The sequence below is a fragment of the Piliocolobus tephrosceles genome, chromosome 4, assembly GCF_002776525.5.
Source record: "Piliocolobus tephrosceles isolate RC106 chromosome 4, ASM277652v3, whole genome shotgun sequence".
NCBI lineage: Eukaryota > Metazoa > Chordata > Mammalia > Primates > Cercopithecidae > Piliocolobus > Piliocolobus tephrosceles.
In genome coordinates, this window is record NC_045437.1 from 14316885 (window position 1) to 14336437 (window position 19553).

Sequence of the window (19553 nt, forward strand, 5' to 3'; positions counted from 1 at the left end):
ATGATGAATTTCTAATACAAGGCTTCCTGTGCTTACTGTAGGCCCCACCCAGGAGCTGTACATGTAGGGAATATATGCTCATTTCAATATCAGCCCAAGCAAATATAATTGGAAGACTGCTTGAAATCATACAATGGCTTTTCAAGTCAAATATGCTGGGAGTATTTCCTTTTCTGTTTTATCTACGTCAGTGTTCCCCTGTCACACACATAGCTATCCAGGAGCTGACTGCTGAAGTAGAAATATAAGTAGCTGTTTTCAGGATTACTAGGAAGTGAAAATGGGTGTAAGCGTCAAATACAGGGGATGCGTAGAGACTGCCATTGGAAGGGCAACGTTCAATGATGTAGGAAAGCGGTGGGAAGAGTGGCTAGTGGGTGGAGAAACAGCAACATCCCATCATGGAGCTTGTGGCCACGATTACGGGAAAGAAAGCGGGCAGGATCTGGATATAGAAAAGCTTACAGGATTACTAAAAACAGAAGGAGGCAGAAAGGTGAGCAAAGATGCCCGACGTAGCAGATGGCAGAGGCAGGAGAGTGGCTAAAGACTTAGGCAGAAAATGGTAAGGAGGCCAACACTGTAGAAAAGGGTACATCATTAAAATCTGATTTTCAAATGTTCCGAAGAAATTCATATGTGCTTTCATAGCAACTGTGGAAAACATTTGTTTGGTGGATGGAAAAATGCTGTGATTGCAGAAGTATAAAAACGAATAATGATTATTAAATATATACGAGATATAGAAAACCATTTTGGTTTAAATTTAAAATTTTGTATTTATATTTTAAAATTGAAAAACTAAAATGACACTGATTTTTATTTCAATGACCACCTTTTCTTCCCGACAACTGCAATAACATGGGATGCTTAGCTTTTCTCTTCCAGAATTACTGACAACTGATAACTAGCTGTTTAGTCCCAAAGTCTCATTCAACTATGGCTAAATAGGGAATGTTGGATTATTTATAAGTCCAAGTAAAAAAAAGAGCTAGCAGCAAAGGGAACGCATTTGCTCATTTAAGGAAGCCCCTTATTTTACAAAATATATGGCTTTTTTTTTTTTTTTCAAATACTGTACATGTACTCTTTGAAAATGGCTCACATCAAATGTAGCAGAAATGTACTTCAAATACAGGTACCTGTGCAAACACTCAGTCCACGGTCAGCATTCAGGGCATAAACTGAGGAAATCAGAGGCAGCTCCTCTTTACTCCATGCCCTGAAGCTCTGAGCACAAATTAAAGGATCAATATCAACGCTTTGGCTGAATGTCTGGCCCATCAGCAGACACACTCTCTTCCACACTGTTCTTAGCACAAAATTTTATGCCACATTAAAAAGGAAAACCACAAAGGTCTTTCCTTATTTACATTCAGATTTGCAGTTATGTGAGTAAGCTTTAGCCGCCATGCAAACACATTGCAAATGGTCTGGGTTAATCTTTTGGTTCCTTTATTCACCACTGACAGCCATGCATTTTATACAATCAGCAACAATTTTAAGGTACACAATGGGTTTATGAGGTGTCATTCACAGTGTTTTATGTAACTGGTTTCAATAGAGGTACCACTCAATTTTGATGCCAGGTAAGCAAAGCTGCTTTAAAGCCACGACATTCAGATATTATGCCCTTAAGGCTTTATTCCCACCAAGAAAGCAGCAGCAGCAGAAGTCCAGCCCTGAAGGAGAGCTGCTTTTCCAGGGTCTTGGTTAAACTGGAGGCCAGTCACTGTATATATGACACAGCTTTCCTGTTTTTTCATGGAAAGAATGCTATGACGAAAGTATTTAGTCTTGTCTTTGAATAAAATGGAACAAGATCCTAGAACAAATCAATTTAATAAATAGAACAATCTGTCATTTGTTCTCACTGCTAATAAGCATTAACTCTAAATAACAGTCATTCTATTTTTATTCTTAAGATTCAATGACCCAGTACAGTGATGCATACATATCTCTAATTAAAGCGCCTGCTATTTTATTGGCCTTACCAAATGTTATTCCTAGGTGTAATCGCCCACTAACGAAATCACTCCCTTTTACTTTGGGAATCAGAGACACAAAAACTACAGCTCCCCAGAAAAAACACATTGTCTTCAGCTAGGAGCACCAGCACCTTCCTTCTATTCCCTGAAAATTTCATAAGAAATGTGATAATTAGTGAAGAAACCACTTATCTCAATAAATATATTTAAATCAACGAAAAGGAATAAGAAATTGCCAAAGCTAGATTCGTCAGTGGCGGTCGGCGGCCTCACCTATCAGTGTGTGAAAGACGGCAGCGATGGCCCCAGCCACCACCATACACAGGACGGCTTTGGTCCTGTCTCGCTTGCTGTTCACAAACACCAGGCCCACGTTTTTGAAGTCACTCATAGGACCCGTGAAGAACTTCATGAGGGAGTACGCCAGCCCGTAGCTGGCCAGCATCTCAACTGCATCCTCCTTGACAGCAGCAATGCCCCGGTTCAAGGCCTGGGAAGGGGGGAAAAAACCCGTAAGTATTAGAAATGTCGTCTCTTCTCTGGGGAATCATACCTCTAAGATGAAACTTAGCAGATCACGTTTCTATAGAAACACGAAGAACTTATAGGGTACATCTCATGTAATTGGATGAAGGTGATTGGTTTTCATTTTCATCTACATCAGCTTCAGTTTGAGTTTCTTTTTGTGAAGGAGACACTTGTCCACTGCAGTTAAAATAATAGCAAAACACCAACAAATATTTTATGCTAATATTGAAAAACAATTCTAAGAAGTTTTGGTTAAAAGTTGATTTTTTTTAAAAAACTAAAATGTTAAATTTTGCTTGCAGGCTGAATTGACATAATGTCAACAGACACTCTGGAAATGAGTCTAACGGTTTATATCAAGGGGATGGGGGTTTTTTCTTTAAAGAAGTGGTGTGTGTGTGTTCATGTGTGCACATGTAACCTTAAATACTTGGCATGTGTGCACATGTAATCTTAAATACTTGGCATGTGTGCACATGTAACCTTAAATACTTGGTATACGTCATGTATTCTTCACAGCAGAGTTCTATGCTGTGAAAAAAGTACTGAAGGAATTTATTATATTCTTCATGAATGCATGTTGTTTACCTGATTCCTGCATTTTGACCTGAAATACATTCCTGAGCTCTATGCAGACACATATGAAAAGAACACCTTTAGACTAAAAAACAAATGTTTTTGGATAATGGTTATACAGGAAGATGCGGTCGTAAAATACCCTACTTTAGACATCCTCCAAGACAGACCCTCGTAGGCACTGCAGGCTTTGTTGGGATGGTACTTCCAAACTAACTTTCCCACCCCGGAGACAAATCAGTAACGGCAGACCAGTGGGAATGGATGTCCAGGTGGAGACAGCTTTCTGACTAAAATGCCTCTAGAACACTGCCTCTGTCATGAGGAACGGGCAACTGAGCAGAAGAGTGGGCTTTCTGTATAGTTATATATTTGTAAAAAATAGACTGTTTTTAAGGCAGTTTTAGGTTCATAGTAAAATTGAGCAGAAAGTACAGAGCGTTCCCATATACCTTTGCCCCCCACAAACACGGAGCCTCCCCTGCTATCGACATCCCACACTAGAGTGGTACATGTCTTACAATCAATGAATCTATGCTGATACATCATTATTACTCAAAGACCAGACAGTAGTCCCCTCTTATCCTTAGGGGATACACTCTAAGACCCCCAGTGAATGCCTGAAACTATGGAAAGTACTCAAGTTTTTTCCTATATATACATACCTATGAGAAAATTTAATTTATAAATTAGGCATAGTCATAGATTAACAACAATAATCAGATTATAACCATATACTATAATAAAAGTTATAGGAATCTGGTCTTTCTCTCAAAATATCTTACTGTACTCCTTGTGATGAGGAAGAGATGAAGCAAGATGGTAAGAGATTTCATTACACTACTCGGAATGGCATGCAATTTAAAACTTATGAATTGTTTATTTCTGGAACTTTCCATTTAATATTTCTGAACCTTGGTCAACCATGGGTAATTGTAACCATGGATAGTAAAACTGTGGATAGGGGTGACTACTGTAATGTAGTTTACATTGGGGCTCACTCTTGGTATATTGTACATTCTGTGGATTCTGACAAATGCAGAATGACACATATTCACAATATATTTTTAAGAAAAAGGTTATGCTAAAGTCTTGGCCTGCCATTTGTCACTCATCCAATAGAGACACGATCACATTCACAGAATTCATTCTCAGTCTCTGCTATGTAAACTGAAAGAAGAAGAAAGAAATTCACTTTTCCCATCTATTTCCTATTTTTTTTTTTTTTTTTTTAGACAGAGTCTCGCTCTGTGGCCCAGGCTGGAGTGCAGTGGCCGGATCTCAGCTCACTGCAAGCTCCGCCTCCCGGGTTTACGCCATTCTCCTGCCTCAGCCTCCCGAGTAGCTGGGACTACAGGCGCCCGCCACCTCGCCTGGCTAGTTTTTTGTATTTTTTAGTAGAGGTGGGGTTTCACCGTGTTAGCCAGGATGGTCTTGATCTCCTGACCTCGTGATCCGCCCGTCTCGGCCTCCCAAAGTGCTGGGATTACAGGCTTGAGCCACGGCGCCCGGCCCCTAGTTCTATTAATCAAGACAGCTGTTGATAATTTTCCCTACAAATATATGGTTATAGCCATAGTCTGAGAGCTACCTTGCTATACTGGGTAAAGCTAATCTTAACAATACCAAAGGAGCCAATGGGTGCTTGAAAGAGGAAAGACTGAATACAACAAAAGATTCAAGAACTAATCTTCAAACATATATGAGAATCATACTACATTACAACAAAACAAAGTAAATTCAATCCACCATTGTGTTTCTGAATCTGATACTATAGACTGTAAGCGTATGGCAGATACATCTGATAGCAATAACTTCAGCATACCCTGAGAATGACCCTGCATGGTAGATGCACCTGATAAGAATAATAACTTAAACATACCCTGAGAATGCTGATGGACCTGATCTACGTAAACTGCATGCTTTTTACAAATGGTAGCAGCTCTCCTGTCGGGCCTGCCACCACTGGACTTCCCTGTATGTAAGTCCCCTTGGTAAACAGGGTTTAGGTCTCAATCACTGGCTCCGGGTCTCTTCTTTGGCCTCTTGAACATGGTGTCATCCCTACTGAAGTCAATATGGGTCTGACACAACAGTAAGGTACATTATTAGTTACATGCCAAAAAGAAAGAAAAAATGTTCCAGCCGGGCGCGGTGACTCACGTCTGTAATCCCAGCAGTTCTAGAGGCCAAGGTGGGCAGATCCCTTGAGGTCAGGAGTTCAAGACAAGCCTGGCCAACATGGTGAAACCCCGTCTCTACTAAAAATACAAAAATTAGCTGGGCATGGTGGCGCGAGCCTGTAATGCCAGCTACTCTGGAGGCTGAGGCAGAACAATCAGTTGAATCTGGGAGGTGGAGGTTGCGATGAGCTGAGATCATGTCACTGCACTCCAAAAAAAGAAAAAAGACAAAATATTCCCAATTGTAATCGGATGTCATTGATTATAAAATGTATCCAGATTTCCGAGTTGCTAAAATATGGAGGTGGAAGGAGTGTGCCTCAGAATCTATGAAAGGAGGTATTTCATGTTACTCTTCAAGTTATTCCTTAGTTTCAAGGGGTGATGTAGTTTGTGGGCCCTACATGTAATCCAGTGTCAGCAGACTTTGGCAGAAGCGCTGGCAGAGCTACTCGGCAAAACTCGAGGGCTTCACATTCTGTGCTTTTGTTTCATTCCTTTACCAGGAGACACAGCTGACTGGTAGAATGAAAACTTAAGGGTTGACATTCTCTGCAAAGCACTGTTAGGAAAAAATGCACTTACAGGAAAATACCAATGTGAAAATACAATTAAAAAAAAAATCTAGAATAAAAACGTATGCTAGCCGTAGGAACTCCTTATCATTTTTCTGACTCAGTTGGTATTATATAAGCTAGCTTCTGATAATTGTTTCCAATTTTATCTCTAATTGTTTTCCTTTTTTCCACTAATAACGATGAAAACTTCCATAAGAACCTTCTTAGCCTCTTTAGAGCACACCTGCCGTGATGCCTTTCTTAGAAACAAATTTTCCCTGATGGAATACATTAACACCCTAAAACAAAATAAAAACCAAAAACCTCCTTTATATCAAGTGCCTGTGTTCAACAAACATCTCTAGTCTACGGGCTCCTCCTGTCTATGTGCAAAACTTAGCACTTGACAATCTACCAAATTAACTCCCTTTGGCCTTCTGCAGGGGACACTGTTGGTGTCTCACCCAGATCCCCTATCCTTTACCTGGCAGGGGACCCATCCCCAGATGCTGGGAGCAGGCCACTAATGGCTCACAGCTGTCTTCTTGCCAGGGAGAAGTACTCCTAGCCACTTTGCCTTAGTGAAACTCATCTGACGTGTCCACCATAGATCCAATCAGCACACAGCCACTGGCTGATCTTATACACTTGGGTGATAAGATCAGTGTCCTGCCTCCAAGTAGGACCACTGTGGTGCAATATTCACGCTCCAGAGATCTCCCTGGGATCAGCGTGAAGCCAGTCTCCAGTGGGGACCACATCGTTGCTTCACTTTTCCCCACCGCCTACACTGCTTCCTCCCATACACACAGGTTTTGCTTCTAGAGAACTCCATTTAGGACAGCTTCTAATCACCTATTTGTCAGACGTCAAGAATAGTGTATGGTTTGTTTTCTTTCCCATCCTTCCCAAAAATCTAGGATTGTGAATTGTTTACTTGTTTTTATTGCTCGAATGTGTTAAATCTTGGATGATATTTATTATTTAGCAAAATTTTAAAAGCATCTCATAGGGCACCTAAATAATGGAGGACTAGACATTTTATGTGTCTTCTTGGCAAAGCATTCGTTATTTTATTTTCTTTGCTAAAAACACACCAGCCTGGGCTGAGGCATCCACTGAAATGCTTTCTATTTCCACCAACAGTTTCCAAACTTGAGTCCTCAAGCCAGTGCTGAGGCAGGTGGGAAGAGAGAGGGCCCAGGTAATGATAGCTCTGTCAGTGAGACGAAGTGAGTAAGTTTCATTTAGCCCGACAATTACGGTAATTTGAGGAAAGAGCACAGGGTTTAAAGCCATGCAGGCTTGAGTTGGAATCTGCTTCTATCACTTAACCGCTGAGTGGCCTTGGCTAAAGTACTTATTCTCCCTAAAATAACCCAACTGATTTGAGAAGCAAGGTAGGTAGTGCGCAGGGCACGAAGCAGTGGCTGGCTGACAGGCGCTTGAAAGCAAGGATTTTTGCCGCTTTTGTTTACTGCTGTTCACCTACCACCTTGTTGCCAAGGCGACATTGTAAACACTCCATTATTAGTTGAATGAACGAATGAATTGGCTATTTTCTACGGAGAACTTAAGTGTACACACTAATTGTATGAACTAATTTTTAAAGAAACACTTCTTAAAATCACATTTTAATTGCAAGATATTATTGCTTGTAAGAGATGCCATTGATTTCATGTTTTTAATGAACGTATCAAATATACACATTATTTGAAAATCATCCTGCTTTTAAGAAACATTCAAAAGCATGAAAAAAGCTGCAGAATTGAGGACATGAGCTACATTCATATTACTAGCACTTTGCTATCCCCATCTGGAGCAAATGTTTCCCCCAGTGTGTTCACTGCTTAGTTCCATGTTTTCTTTTGATACCAGAAACATTGTTATCATGCAGTCTGTCAATCATTTTATGGAGTTTTTTCCTATGCTTTTGGATTTGCCATTCTTACTCCGCCATAGATAGGATAATTTTGTTCTAATTTACAGCTTCATTTGCACACTTTTTAATCTTCCTGAAACTTATGAAGTGAGTTATGGATTAAAACTAATTGCCTCCAACTAGTTTATTACTTCAAAAGCACTTATTGAATAAAGCACCTGTGGCCCATTTATTTGTGGTGATTTCTTCCCATTCATTAAGGGTTTTTGTTTTGTTTTGTTTTTTCTCCTTGAGACAGAGTTGTGCTCTGTCGCCCAGGCTTGGAGTACAGTGGTGCGATCTTGGCTCACTGCAATCTCCACCTCCCAGGCTCAAGCAAATCTCCTGCCTCAGCCTCCCGAGTAACTAGGATTACAGAAGCCCGCCACAATGCCTGGCTAATCATTAAGTTATTATATATCCTTCAGTTACCTACTGTTTGCTTTATCTGCCTCTGTTTGCTCACCCTGTTTTTCATCATCACATGTTCACTTCCTAACGCTGTATCACAACTTTGTTATTTATTTTCTTGCCTGACTGCCCTACCTGAATGTAAGCTCCAGGAAGCAGAGACCTTCGTCTCACTGCTACATCTGCAGACCTACAACCTGGGGGCAGGGGGCATCGCAAGATAGATGATCAATAAATATTTGGAAGAATGAAATAAAATGTACACAAATAGAATAAACATTTACTGTGATATGTACTGAAGACAAAAAAAAAATACATAGGTGCCCCTTATTCACAGAAAGTATGTTTTAAGACCCCCAATGGATGCCTGAAACCTTGGATGGTACCCAACTCTATATATACTATGTTTTTTCCTACACATACACACACCTGTGATAAAGTCTTTTTTTTTTTTTTTTTGAGATGGGGCCTTTCTCTGTCACCCAAGCTGTAGTACTGTGGCAAAATCACAGCTCACCCTGCAGCCTCAACCTCCTGAGCTCAAGTGATCCTCCTGCCTCAGTCTCCCGAGCAGCTGGCACTACAGGTGTACACCATCACACTCGGCTAATTTTTTATTTTTATTTAATTTTTTTATAGAGTTGGGGTCTTGCTGTGTGGCCCAGGCTGGTTTCGGCTGAACTCCTGGGCTCAAGTGATCCTTCTGCCTCTGCCTCTGCCTCCCAAAGCATGACAAAGTCTGATTTATAAATTAGGCACAGTAACAGTAACAACAACAATAATAAAATAGGACAATTATAACAATATACTGTAATAAAAGTTATGTCAATGTGGTCTCTCTCTCAAAATACTGCACAATTTTCAGACTGTGGTTGACTGCAGGTAGCTGAACCTGCAGATGTGAACCCATGGATAAGGGGGCCTGCTCTATGCCAATGGCTGGACATTTTTTGCAGGAGCTCATTTAGGTAGACAAGGCAACCCCTCTAAAGAGGTGATGTTTGAGCTGGGACCCAAAGACCAAGAGTGAGCCAGGTGCATAAAGAGGTGGAGGCAGGTTCAGGCCTGCAGGAGGGCTTAGTATGTTTAAGGAACAGAAGGGAGGCCAGTAAGAGAAATAGAGAGGGGTAGAAGGTGGATCTGGAAAAGCTGGCAATGGTGAGATCATTCTAGGTGGCGGTGAAGAACATGTATGTTACTGGAAGAGCAGTGGGAAGCCATTAAAGGTCTGGGCAGAGGCGGGACAGGGGCTGCCACTGGCCTTGGTGATAGAAGCGGGTTGGAGAGGGATGCGAGACACAGAGGCCAAGGGCCCCACGGTAACCCAGGCCACACAAGGTGCGGCTTGGGCGAGGGCGAGTAGTGGACAGGGACAGTGGCCTGACTGGAGAGCTCGTGGGAGGGAAAGCAAATGGGTGTGACAGGGACTACACTTGGCTTGGGTCCTGATGCCTGGCTCACGCGTCCCACGTTTCTTCCCAGGGAGCCGAGTGTGGGCAGGGGGCCGCCCCCCGCATCCTCCCGGGCATGAGAAAGAGGCAGAACCTGATGATGACTGCGGAGCTTTCTGGCTTGAGTCACTCATCAAGCGCTGCAGCAATTCTCTGGGTTGAGGAAATGAGAGAGGGAAGGTTTGAGAAGAAAAAGCAAGAGCTCCACTGGCAGCCTCGTAATGGATTTGAGATGCCCATTAGGATTCTAAAGAGAGAAGCTGTGTGAGAGACTCAGCTCTGTGAGTCTGGAGTCCGGGGGGTCTGTCTGGGCTGTGGATATATATTTGGAGGTCATCGGCCTACAGAGAGAATTTAAAGCCAGGGGACTGAACAAGATCAGGTAGAAAGAACTGAGATAGGAAAAAAGAGTCCACGCTTCAGCCCCCCAGCACACTAGGAGTAAATCTAAACATACGAAGGACGTGGGGAGCCTTCTAGGTCATGGCGGTGTTGTGAGTGTGCTGTAGTTCAGTCAGTTAGACAGGAAGCGTTCTTCGGTTAACGTCAGTCCCAAATACTGCTGCATCTCTAGCCAACACTACGAAGAAGCTGCTGTGTCTGGTAAAGGGGAATAGCTATTATGGTCATGAAATTCAGCTAAAAAACTGTCTAGGATGTCTCCAGCATGTATTAGGCCTTGAGGCAGATGGCCAAGACATTCACCAGGGCAGAGGTTCACTGTTTAAAGGCGAGTCTCTAAACATTCATGGGGCTTCCAAAGTAAAGACACTTTACTTTAGATTAGAGCCAGATTTAACAGCACTCCAACAATTGTAAATATGAAGCTGCCCTTTAATCACAGCCTGGGTCTGGCCCCAGGTGCACGGCACAAGGCATTTCAGATCAGTCTTCTTTACACAATGGGTACTTAGCAACATGGAATGGCTGACTTAAAAACATATCTGGGGTCGGGGCAGTGGCTCACGCCTATAATCCCAGCACTCTGGGAGGCTGAGGCAGGTGGATCACCTGAAGTCAGGAGTTTGGGACCAGCCTGCCAAACATGGCAAAACCCTGTCTCTACTAAAAGTACAAAAAACGTTAGCCGGGCATGGTGGCGGGAGCCTGTAATCCCAGCTACTCTGGAGGCTGAGGCAGGAAAATTGCTTGAACTCGGGAGGAGGAGGCTGCAGTGAGCTGAGATTGCGCCATTGCACTCTAGCCTGGGCAGCAAGAGCAAAACTCCATCTCAAAAACAAAAACAAACAAACAAACAAACAAAAACCCCAAACATATCTGGGTCCAGAAAGCACTGAGTGGGTCATGCAGGGCTTTGTATCTCCCAGTATCTACCAGGTTCACTGTGTTCTGTTGCCTGATTTTTTTTTCCCACGGTAAGTTAACAAAACCACAGGATATTAAAAAGTAAAAAATATAACCTCCACGGAAATGTTTACCAAATCCCACAGACATGAACTGATCTCCCTGGTATGAGCTGTCTAGATCATCAAATCCTAAAAGAGATGCCAACATTGTAAACTTCAGACCTAGAGACCGGAAATATCTTTATACGGCAGTCTGAGATTCCTCAGGACAGGAGGCCCACTTCACCCCCGATCCTGCCAGTCATTTTATGCTCATGCTAGCAACAAGCATTCCTTGCAAGCGGGAAGGAGTGCTGTGCCCCTGGGGCATGGGTCCAGGTGGCAACCCATCCTCCCTGAGGGGTCTGGTGTACAAACTGCTCAGCTCATCTCCTGTCTGGGAAACCTGTGAAGCGCTGATGTGTAGACGGATTATCTTTTGGGGTTCAGTACATAAGTTGGGCCCATGAGCCCACCCCGGCCACAGTAATAGTGGTCACCTATTCTGATTCCTCTGGGCCTTTGGAGGAGAATGTTCCTTTCCATGCTTCCTGCAGGTTCCATCGTGGTTATAAGGCCCTGGGCAAAAGCCGTGCAGTCCTGCTCCAATGAGCAGCGCCTCCCTGCCTCTGCCACTTGCGTCACCTCCACCTGAGATGGCACTACGTGGGCCTTTGACTGCTGCTGTCCAGCCAGCAGCCGAAATTCCTGGCAACCCCAGAGCTGGGCAACAGGAGGGTGAGGGCACCTGCAGCACCTGGCCTGGGGTCCTCCAGATCCTCGCAGTCCTGGAGGTAGGTGTGCATTCTTGCTGTCCACACCATTCCAGCCGATGCATCTCTGCTCTCCTGTAAACTCCCTGCTTTTTTGAGATTCATACCCCTAGCCATATTCCGCTCTCATCTTAGAGTTCCAAATGGAGAAGTCAATCCCTTCTAGTCCCTTAGATTTTCACTGGGGACCCTGCCACTTGGCTCAGAGTCTCCTCTGCATCTCAACTCTGCAGGGAAGGCAATTCAATATCCATCTGGTCAACCCACCCAATGCCCTCTGAGTTCTTTGACCTCATGCATACCAGTGTCCTTCTCTACTCTGCTCCAAGCGCCCACTCTCGTGGCCACATCTTTGCCTTCATCATCCAGAGTTGCTCCACTTCTCAAATTTCAGTTAAAATCTCCGGCTGCAATTTCTGCCCTTTCAGCTCTGTTTCTCCCACTCCCTCGATTCTAAACTTCATTAAGCTTGGCACTCTCTCGACTCCCCACTTTCCCTCTCATTGCTCCTCCTGTCTTCCCTTCCTTACTACTGCAGCCTGCACTTCAGGGTCATCGCTTAACCCCACCCTTGCCAAAACCCACGACTCACTGCCTGCAAATCTCTACCCTTGGATTCACCTGACTGATCTATTCCACCCTTAACTGTATTTGTAGAATTCTACTTGGGCTTTGAGAGTTGCTGGAAATGAATACACAGACACACAGTCTGCTGCCACTGCACACTCATGGTTTCCAACGCCCCCCACATGCTGTCAGCTGCCCAGTTACCTGTCTAGTCTTTCCCATTCCCGGCTCTCAGTAGTCTTAAGCTGGGAAGACTTTGAGATGCACTCCTTCTTACTCAGCAGATAACCTCACTTCTTATTCATCTGGAATGTGGAACCCATCAGGTAGAAACTAAATTTTTTATTGCTTCTCTCTCTGAAACGACAAAACTCAACGAAACACATCTGACCTAAACTCTTCCTCACCTCCTCCCTCCTGTCACAAAGGAAAGGTGGGCCTGACAGGGTGAGAGTGGGGCCACCCATCTGGGGCTCTACCTTTACGTTCCTCTGACCGTTTCAGGAGCCTTGTTCAAATCCACCATCTTCCTCTTTTTTTTGTCTGATCTTTGCTACCTGACTGGCCTTCCCATCAATGTTTACACAGGCAAAAGTCTCTTCCATCCTATTAAGAAACCCTCTCTTGACTCCCAACATCCTCTAGTTCCCCCCCCCTCTTTCTTGGCTTCCCTCCTCTGTGCTCTGCAGCCCCCTGTGCAGATCCGAGACCCTATTATTGCCCTCATCAGGGTGTACAGCGGTTACCTGCTCACCCGACCATCCATAGGGACTTGGCTTATTTGTCACCAGTTTTTCTGCATTTACTTAGCACAATGCTTGAAACCCAATACATGTACAAATGAATGTGTATTAACTGTGATACAAAACTTACGTCTGGCCATTCGTAAATAAAGTCTTCTAAGTGTAGGTTTAGACTTCTGGATGGAAAACCCATACTTTTTTTGGGTAGAATCTATGAACTTAAAATATGCAAAGTGCTGACAATGTCACTGTACCTATTCATGTAGTTCTGATCATTTCTCAACAGATGGGTAGGTCTTCCATGACCATTTCCACCAAGCCACACTGAGCACCCAGGTTGCTTAACTGCAGACACATGGACATGAACAGAATGCAGCAATGGGCCGCATAATTAGCCGCCTTGGTGTAAAGCGAAAGTAAATACTTTTTTCAACTCTTTTTTGGATGTCAATTGGGATAGAGGACAAGCTGTTCCATTATGGAGTCAAATCTTGTAACAGAAGTTATCGCCATGAGGAGGAAATCAGAAGTTCACATTCAAAGGATAACAGCTTTTTTTTTTTTTTTCTGACCAGACCCTGGAGAAGCTGAGTGTGCTGCTGACAGAGAACCACCTTTCACTGTGAATGATGGGTGCCTGGACGGGCGACAGGGCGTTCAGAACAGGTGGCCATGCAAGTCAGGTCCTGCCAAGGGCTGCTGCGTCCTGACCTTGTTATACACATTCATGACCACATGGTTAGAAAATAAAATCATGGGCCAGACACAGTGGCTCACGTCTGTAATCCTAGCACTTTGGGAGGCCGAGCTGCGTGGATCACCTGAGGTCAGAGTTCAAGACCAGCCTGGCCAATGTGGCAAAACCTTGTCTCTACTAAAAATACAAAAATTAGCTGGGCGTGGTGGCACATGCCTGTAATCCCAGGTACTCATGAGGCTGAGGCAGGAGAATTGCTTGAACCCAGGAGGCAGAGGTTGCAGTGGGCAGAGATTGCACCACTATACTCTAGCCTAGCCAACAGAGTTAGACTCTGTCTCAAAACAAAACAAAACAAAACAAAATCATGTTTCTCATATGGAAACATCTTTTCAAATTCTTCCACAAAAAAAGGGTGTCCACTTGGAAGCTGATACTGTTCCCTAAAATAGCAAGAGATGATTATGTGAAATGTTGAAAGTTGCATTTTTAACTTTCAGTAAGATGAATACTTCCTTCACTTGCCTCATCCTGGACTAGAAAAAACAATGATACCTAAGAGCCAGGTAATTATTTTATCTCGTTCGGAACTAGCCTGGGCTGCCATCTAATCCTTTTGACAAAGGACAACTCCTCCGTCTACAGCTTCAACGATCTCATTATACTTATGATGACATCAAGGAAACGGACCGTTGTAGTAGATGAAATCTAGTTTTAAAATCTGCCTTATACCCTAAGTCCTCAGCAAATGTACATGTGTGGACCCGTGGAAAAGCCGGAAGTACACGTGCAGGCACAGTTACCTGTGGGAAGAGCTTCCTCCAAAGATGAGGAGAATCAGCAATTTTGGATTTCGGTCCTCTCAAGGAGCCTGGGTTCCTGTAATTTTCCACTGTTATTGTTCTTCTGGTCTGAGTTTTGAAAAGTGGCTTGGGTTAAATTGGATCATTTGTCTTCCCGGTAGTTTTCCAGCCATGCTTTATTTTCCCAGGGATCTATACAGCTCTAAATGAGACTCCCTCACTCTGTTTAGCTAGAGCTTCAGCCAAGAACTTCACGCCCACACATGAGGTTGTGGTTCAGAGGGAGCAGCAGTCAAACGGAACCTGGTCCCTCTAGGAGTCAAAGTGACTGCTCTGTGTGGTGCTGTCCATATTTAGTGCTTCCTGAAAACCCCAAGACAACATTGGGCAAGTCCAAGACACAACACTGGTGTTTTCAGTCACCTCCCACACCTGGAAAGGAGCTTCTATAAAGAACAGAGACAAACAACTAGGCAGGGTATGACGACGTTTGGCTAACTCACCTTTCTCCTGTTGGTGTCTTCAACACATCAGGAGAAAACAAAAAGCGTTTTCCTCTATGACCTCTTAATATGAAAATATGCTCCATCATGAAAGGGTAGACTTGGTGTCCTAAGACCCTCTTTGAATCCTCCTGATCTCTCATGAAACATGAAGCTTATTCACCCAGCTACATTTAACTTCAATTCAAGATGGTAGAAGGCCTGACAAGAAAGGATTGCTACCATGAAAGTTGTAGTGTATTTAAACCCCAAAGCTTCCTGTGCCATTTAAGAATGCTTATTCCCCACCTCAATCTCGCAGCTTTCCTGTTAGTGAAATGCTCACATTTCCTGATTTTTTATACTTACAAAGAGGGATGGTTCTCAAATGGTATTGCTTAGTTAGTATCTCAAGATTCTGCCCAAATTTTGAAACACCAGCACCAACTCCATAAACAACAATCTGGAATACAGGTTTACGTCTGGGATACTGGGAGTCTTTTAACCAACTCTCTCTACCTACTGTCTCCCTGCTTGGTGGTAGACTTTTTTCTTGATGACCCCAGTGCCTTAACTGTGGTTATGGATCCTGAGCAGCTCAGAATCTCCATTCCTTCTTCTGACTCAAGTGCAACTTCAAGCTGTATTGTCTACTGCCTTCCACGGACGTTTGTAAGTGTGTTTATACGAAGTAAAAAAAGAGTGAAGGCCCATTTGCATTTGGACCTTAAGAAATCCAGTGACCATGATAATGATGATGATGATGTCAGCAGCTAGCACTGACTGAGTGCTCACCCTGTGGCAGACTCTATTCTAAGATCTTACCTTCCCCTGACAACACGGTGAAAGAGATATTTTTATTCCCCAGTTTACTGGGGAGGAAACTGATGTATGGAGAGGCGAAATCACTCATCCAGGCAGACACAAAGCTCAGAGAAAAATCCAGAGAACCTGGCTTCACAACTAGCGATCCTAACCCTCATTCTATTATACTAAAACCAAAGTAAAGTGAAACCCTTTACTTTGAATTAGAGATTATAGTTGGTGCTGAATTCTGCCTACTAGCAATACTTTAAACAGAGAGGACTAGCTATCAGATCAAAGAGAACTTTTGACTAAAGACTATCTTTACAAAAAATTCCAAAGATCCTAAAGTAAAGATTATTTTTTAAACAGTACTATACAACAAGCATTACGGCATAGATGTAAAAGCTGAACTGAGTGTGACTAAAGACGTATTTAATATATCTGAGCCATGCCAAGAAAATGAGAATAAAAGAAATCAGGTCAATTATATTGTGCAATCATGACTGTGAAGCTTGGTGAAGAGTTTGAAACCTGTAAATCCAGCACCACACAGGTCATCTTGCGAAGCTCATGCACCTGCTCACCATCACCAGAGCAGTGAGGATGCCAAGAAAACCCCTATAGCAGCCTACTGAAGATAAGGACAAGAACCTTTAGCAGCTCCTTTTGTATATGGCAGAGCGTATTATACAAGGATGTTTAATTTGTCCAAAGTTTTCTTCACTTCTCAGCTGCAGGGTTCATTTACTTCTGCATGAGGGATCCATTAGAACTCACTGTTGGTATTTATGTAACTGGTACACATCAAGTTTTGTGAATGAGTTCTAAGGGTCTGGGGTGCTTGATCTGGTTGTTTTCGGGAGGTGAGAGAGAGTTAGAAGCAGTCATTAAACAAAATAGTCTGCTCAGCCCATGACCAGTCTCACTGAGTCATCTGTTAGCAATCAGTAACACCGCCTACAACTATCAGGACAAGAGAAGACACCGCGGCACAGAAGAGAGTCACCACCATTCTATACACACACACACACACACACACACACACACACACACACACACACGGAGATAGGAATCTCAGCAAAATAAAAATAGCACTATTTTACTTAATTGTGACAAGGCTGTCTTCAGCATTTGCTTTGCTGTGTGCAAGTAGGAATGTCATTACCTCGTCATCCCACGCTGCTATTATTGGTTTAAATTATTGATGCATGGTATTCCAGGTGAAGTAAAATTATCTCACTGAATTAAGCTGTTTAGAACACAATACAAGAAAGGACAAAGGATATGATCATGGCACCCCAAAAATTTGCAGAGTCAACAGTATCACTGGTTGCAACAGCAATTTAAGAATTATATGTCCTGAATGTATTTTGTCTTTATGATGATATCCATGCTTTACCTAAGGTTTTTCACCTTAAAAAGTGACGTGATAATGTAATAAGCTAGAGAATAATGTGAATAAAGTTAAAGTGCTTTGAAAATTGCTAAAGATGGGAAAATGAATTCATTTTTATCATTTGCTATTTCATGCGTACATGATACAGGAGGTAGTAAGTGCCCATGCTGTGCTTCACTCTGTAAATCCAGATTCACTGTGACTCAGACCTTGTTTCTGAAAATTAGAGTAGCCAGAGGTGTCTTGCTCCAGCCCTTTCATCTACATGGGTAAGGGGACCAAGAAGACCCAGTGAAAGGAGGAAGCTTTGACCTCCACCTTGACCTCAGGGCCCTGGGGGGATGCTGCAGCATCAGAAGGCATATTTGTTGGTGGAATACATGAATTCATCCAAGAAACATTTACAGATCCATGAAGAGTAACAACCTCTACATACGCAGTACTGCACATTCGTGAACATGACTTCACATTCTTGAACATGACTTCACATGTTACCTTACTGGTTTTATCTAACAAGATAACAAGGTAAGTTTTATCTAACAACATAACAGGGTAAGAACTGAAAATTCCCATGATGTGGATATGGAAATTGAGGCTCAAAAAGATTCCATGCCCTGCCCCAGGTTCCTGGTTAATATATGGTACTGCAGAATAGAACCAGTGAGACTGCCAGCCTGCCTGGTGCTCCTTCCTCCTCACCTCAACACTGGACTGAAGAGGGTGGGGTGGTGGGGGTAGGATAGACAAGTCCCTACCATTATCAGGCTGGCAAAGCTGGTGAGCAGCAGTCCATGGCCTCACAAAGAAATGCTTTATTACCTGCCCAGGCAATTAAGTATGAAAAATAATTATCATTAAAAGAAGTGGTTATTTTAATGTCATGTTTACCTAGTTTGGGGAACTGGAGTGCCCTCATAAAGAATGTTAAGTCATGCTGTTGGAGACATTTCCCTCTAAACAGAGTAAGGAGCAGGGTCATGGTATCTAGTGACAGAGTGTTGGCCTGGCCAACCTCTACCTGGAAGTCTGGGTAAAGAAATCCTACAGGACAAGCAGCTCAAGAACACTCCCAGGACTGAAGCTTCCAGGGAGATCTCCAAAGAAAAGGAAGGTATCTCAGTGACGGACTACTCTTCTCTGCCTCCTAATTCTCACCTAAAATGAGCAAGTGAGGCCCTGGAAAAGGCACTTACTGAAGTTAGCACAACCCCCAGTCAAGGCCTTAGCGACTCCAAACAGAGGAAGATTTGTGATGTGCCCACTGACAGCAGGACAGTGGACTGTGGAAAGCTCTATTGGGCAGCACTCTTCCAGTGACTCTGGATACCACCTTCAATCTGCCACGTGCAGTGGTTTGGACTTTTCCTTCATTTCTGCTCATTTTTCTGACAGCTGAGGGTGGAGAGCAGACAGTGAAGCTCTCCCCCAAAATATCCACTGCCCAAACACAGTTATTTAAGTCTTTTTGAGATCTGTGAGATTTCTACTCAGAGACCCCAAAACAAAAAAGACGAATATCCATAGGTACAAGTACTAAATCCTACCAGGTGATATGGTTTGGATGTTTGTTCCCTCCAAATCTCACACTGAAATGTGATTCCCAGTGTGGGAGCTGAGGCCTGGAGGGAGGTGAAAGGATCTTAGGGGTGGATCCCTCAGGAATGGTTCAGCACCATGGTGATGAGTGAGTTCTCGCTCAATTCATGCAAGATCTGGTTGTTTAAAAGTCTGGGACCTTCCCCTCCTCCCTCTCTTGCTCTCACCATGTGGTTAGACTACTCCCCCTAAACGTTCTGCCATGATTGGAAGCTTCCTGAGGCCTCCCCAGAAGCCAAACAGATGCCAGCACTATGCTTCCTGTACAGCCTGCAGCACCATGAGCCAATTAAACCTCTTCTCATTATAAGTTACCCAGTCTCAGGCATTTCCTTACAGCAATGCAAAAACTAATACACCAGTTGAAACTGAAATTGAAATTGTTATTTTAAAACATCATGTAGGAAAATTTTAATATAAATATGTTGAGAAAAACTCTCTTTGTATTCCAATAAAACTCCTTAGTATATGTTTATTATTTAAAAGTCATCTGTATCGGCCAGGCGCAGTGGCTCACGCCTATAATCCCAGCAGTTTGGGAGGCAGAGGCAGGTGGATTATGAGGTCAGGAGTTCAAGACCAGCCTGGCCAAGATGGTGAAACTCCATCTCTACTAAAAACAAAAAAAAAATTAGCCAGGCGTGGTGGTGAACGCCTGTAACCCCAGCTACTCAGGAGGCTGTGGCAGGACAATCGCTTGAACCCAGGAGGCAGAGGTTTCAGTGAGC

General features: G+C 43.4%; 1 protein-coding gene across 1 annotated transcript in view; it reads right to left on the bottom strand.

The window, feature by feature from the left end:
- The window catches only part of ANKH (ANKH inorganic pyrophosphate transport regulator), a 160750-nt gene that overhangs the window by 58779 nt on the left and 82418 nt on the right, over positions 1-19553 (bottom strand). The window contains exon 2 of the mRNA XM_023218266.2: positions 2262-2478. Within this exon, the coding sequence (XP_023074034.1) occupies positions 2262-2478 (217 nt within the window). The remainder of the gene's footprint in view (positions 1-2261; positions 2479-19553) is intronic.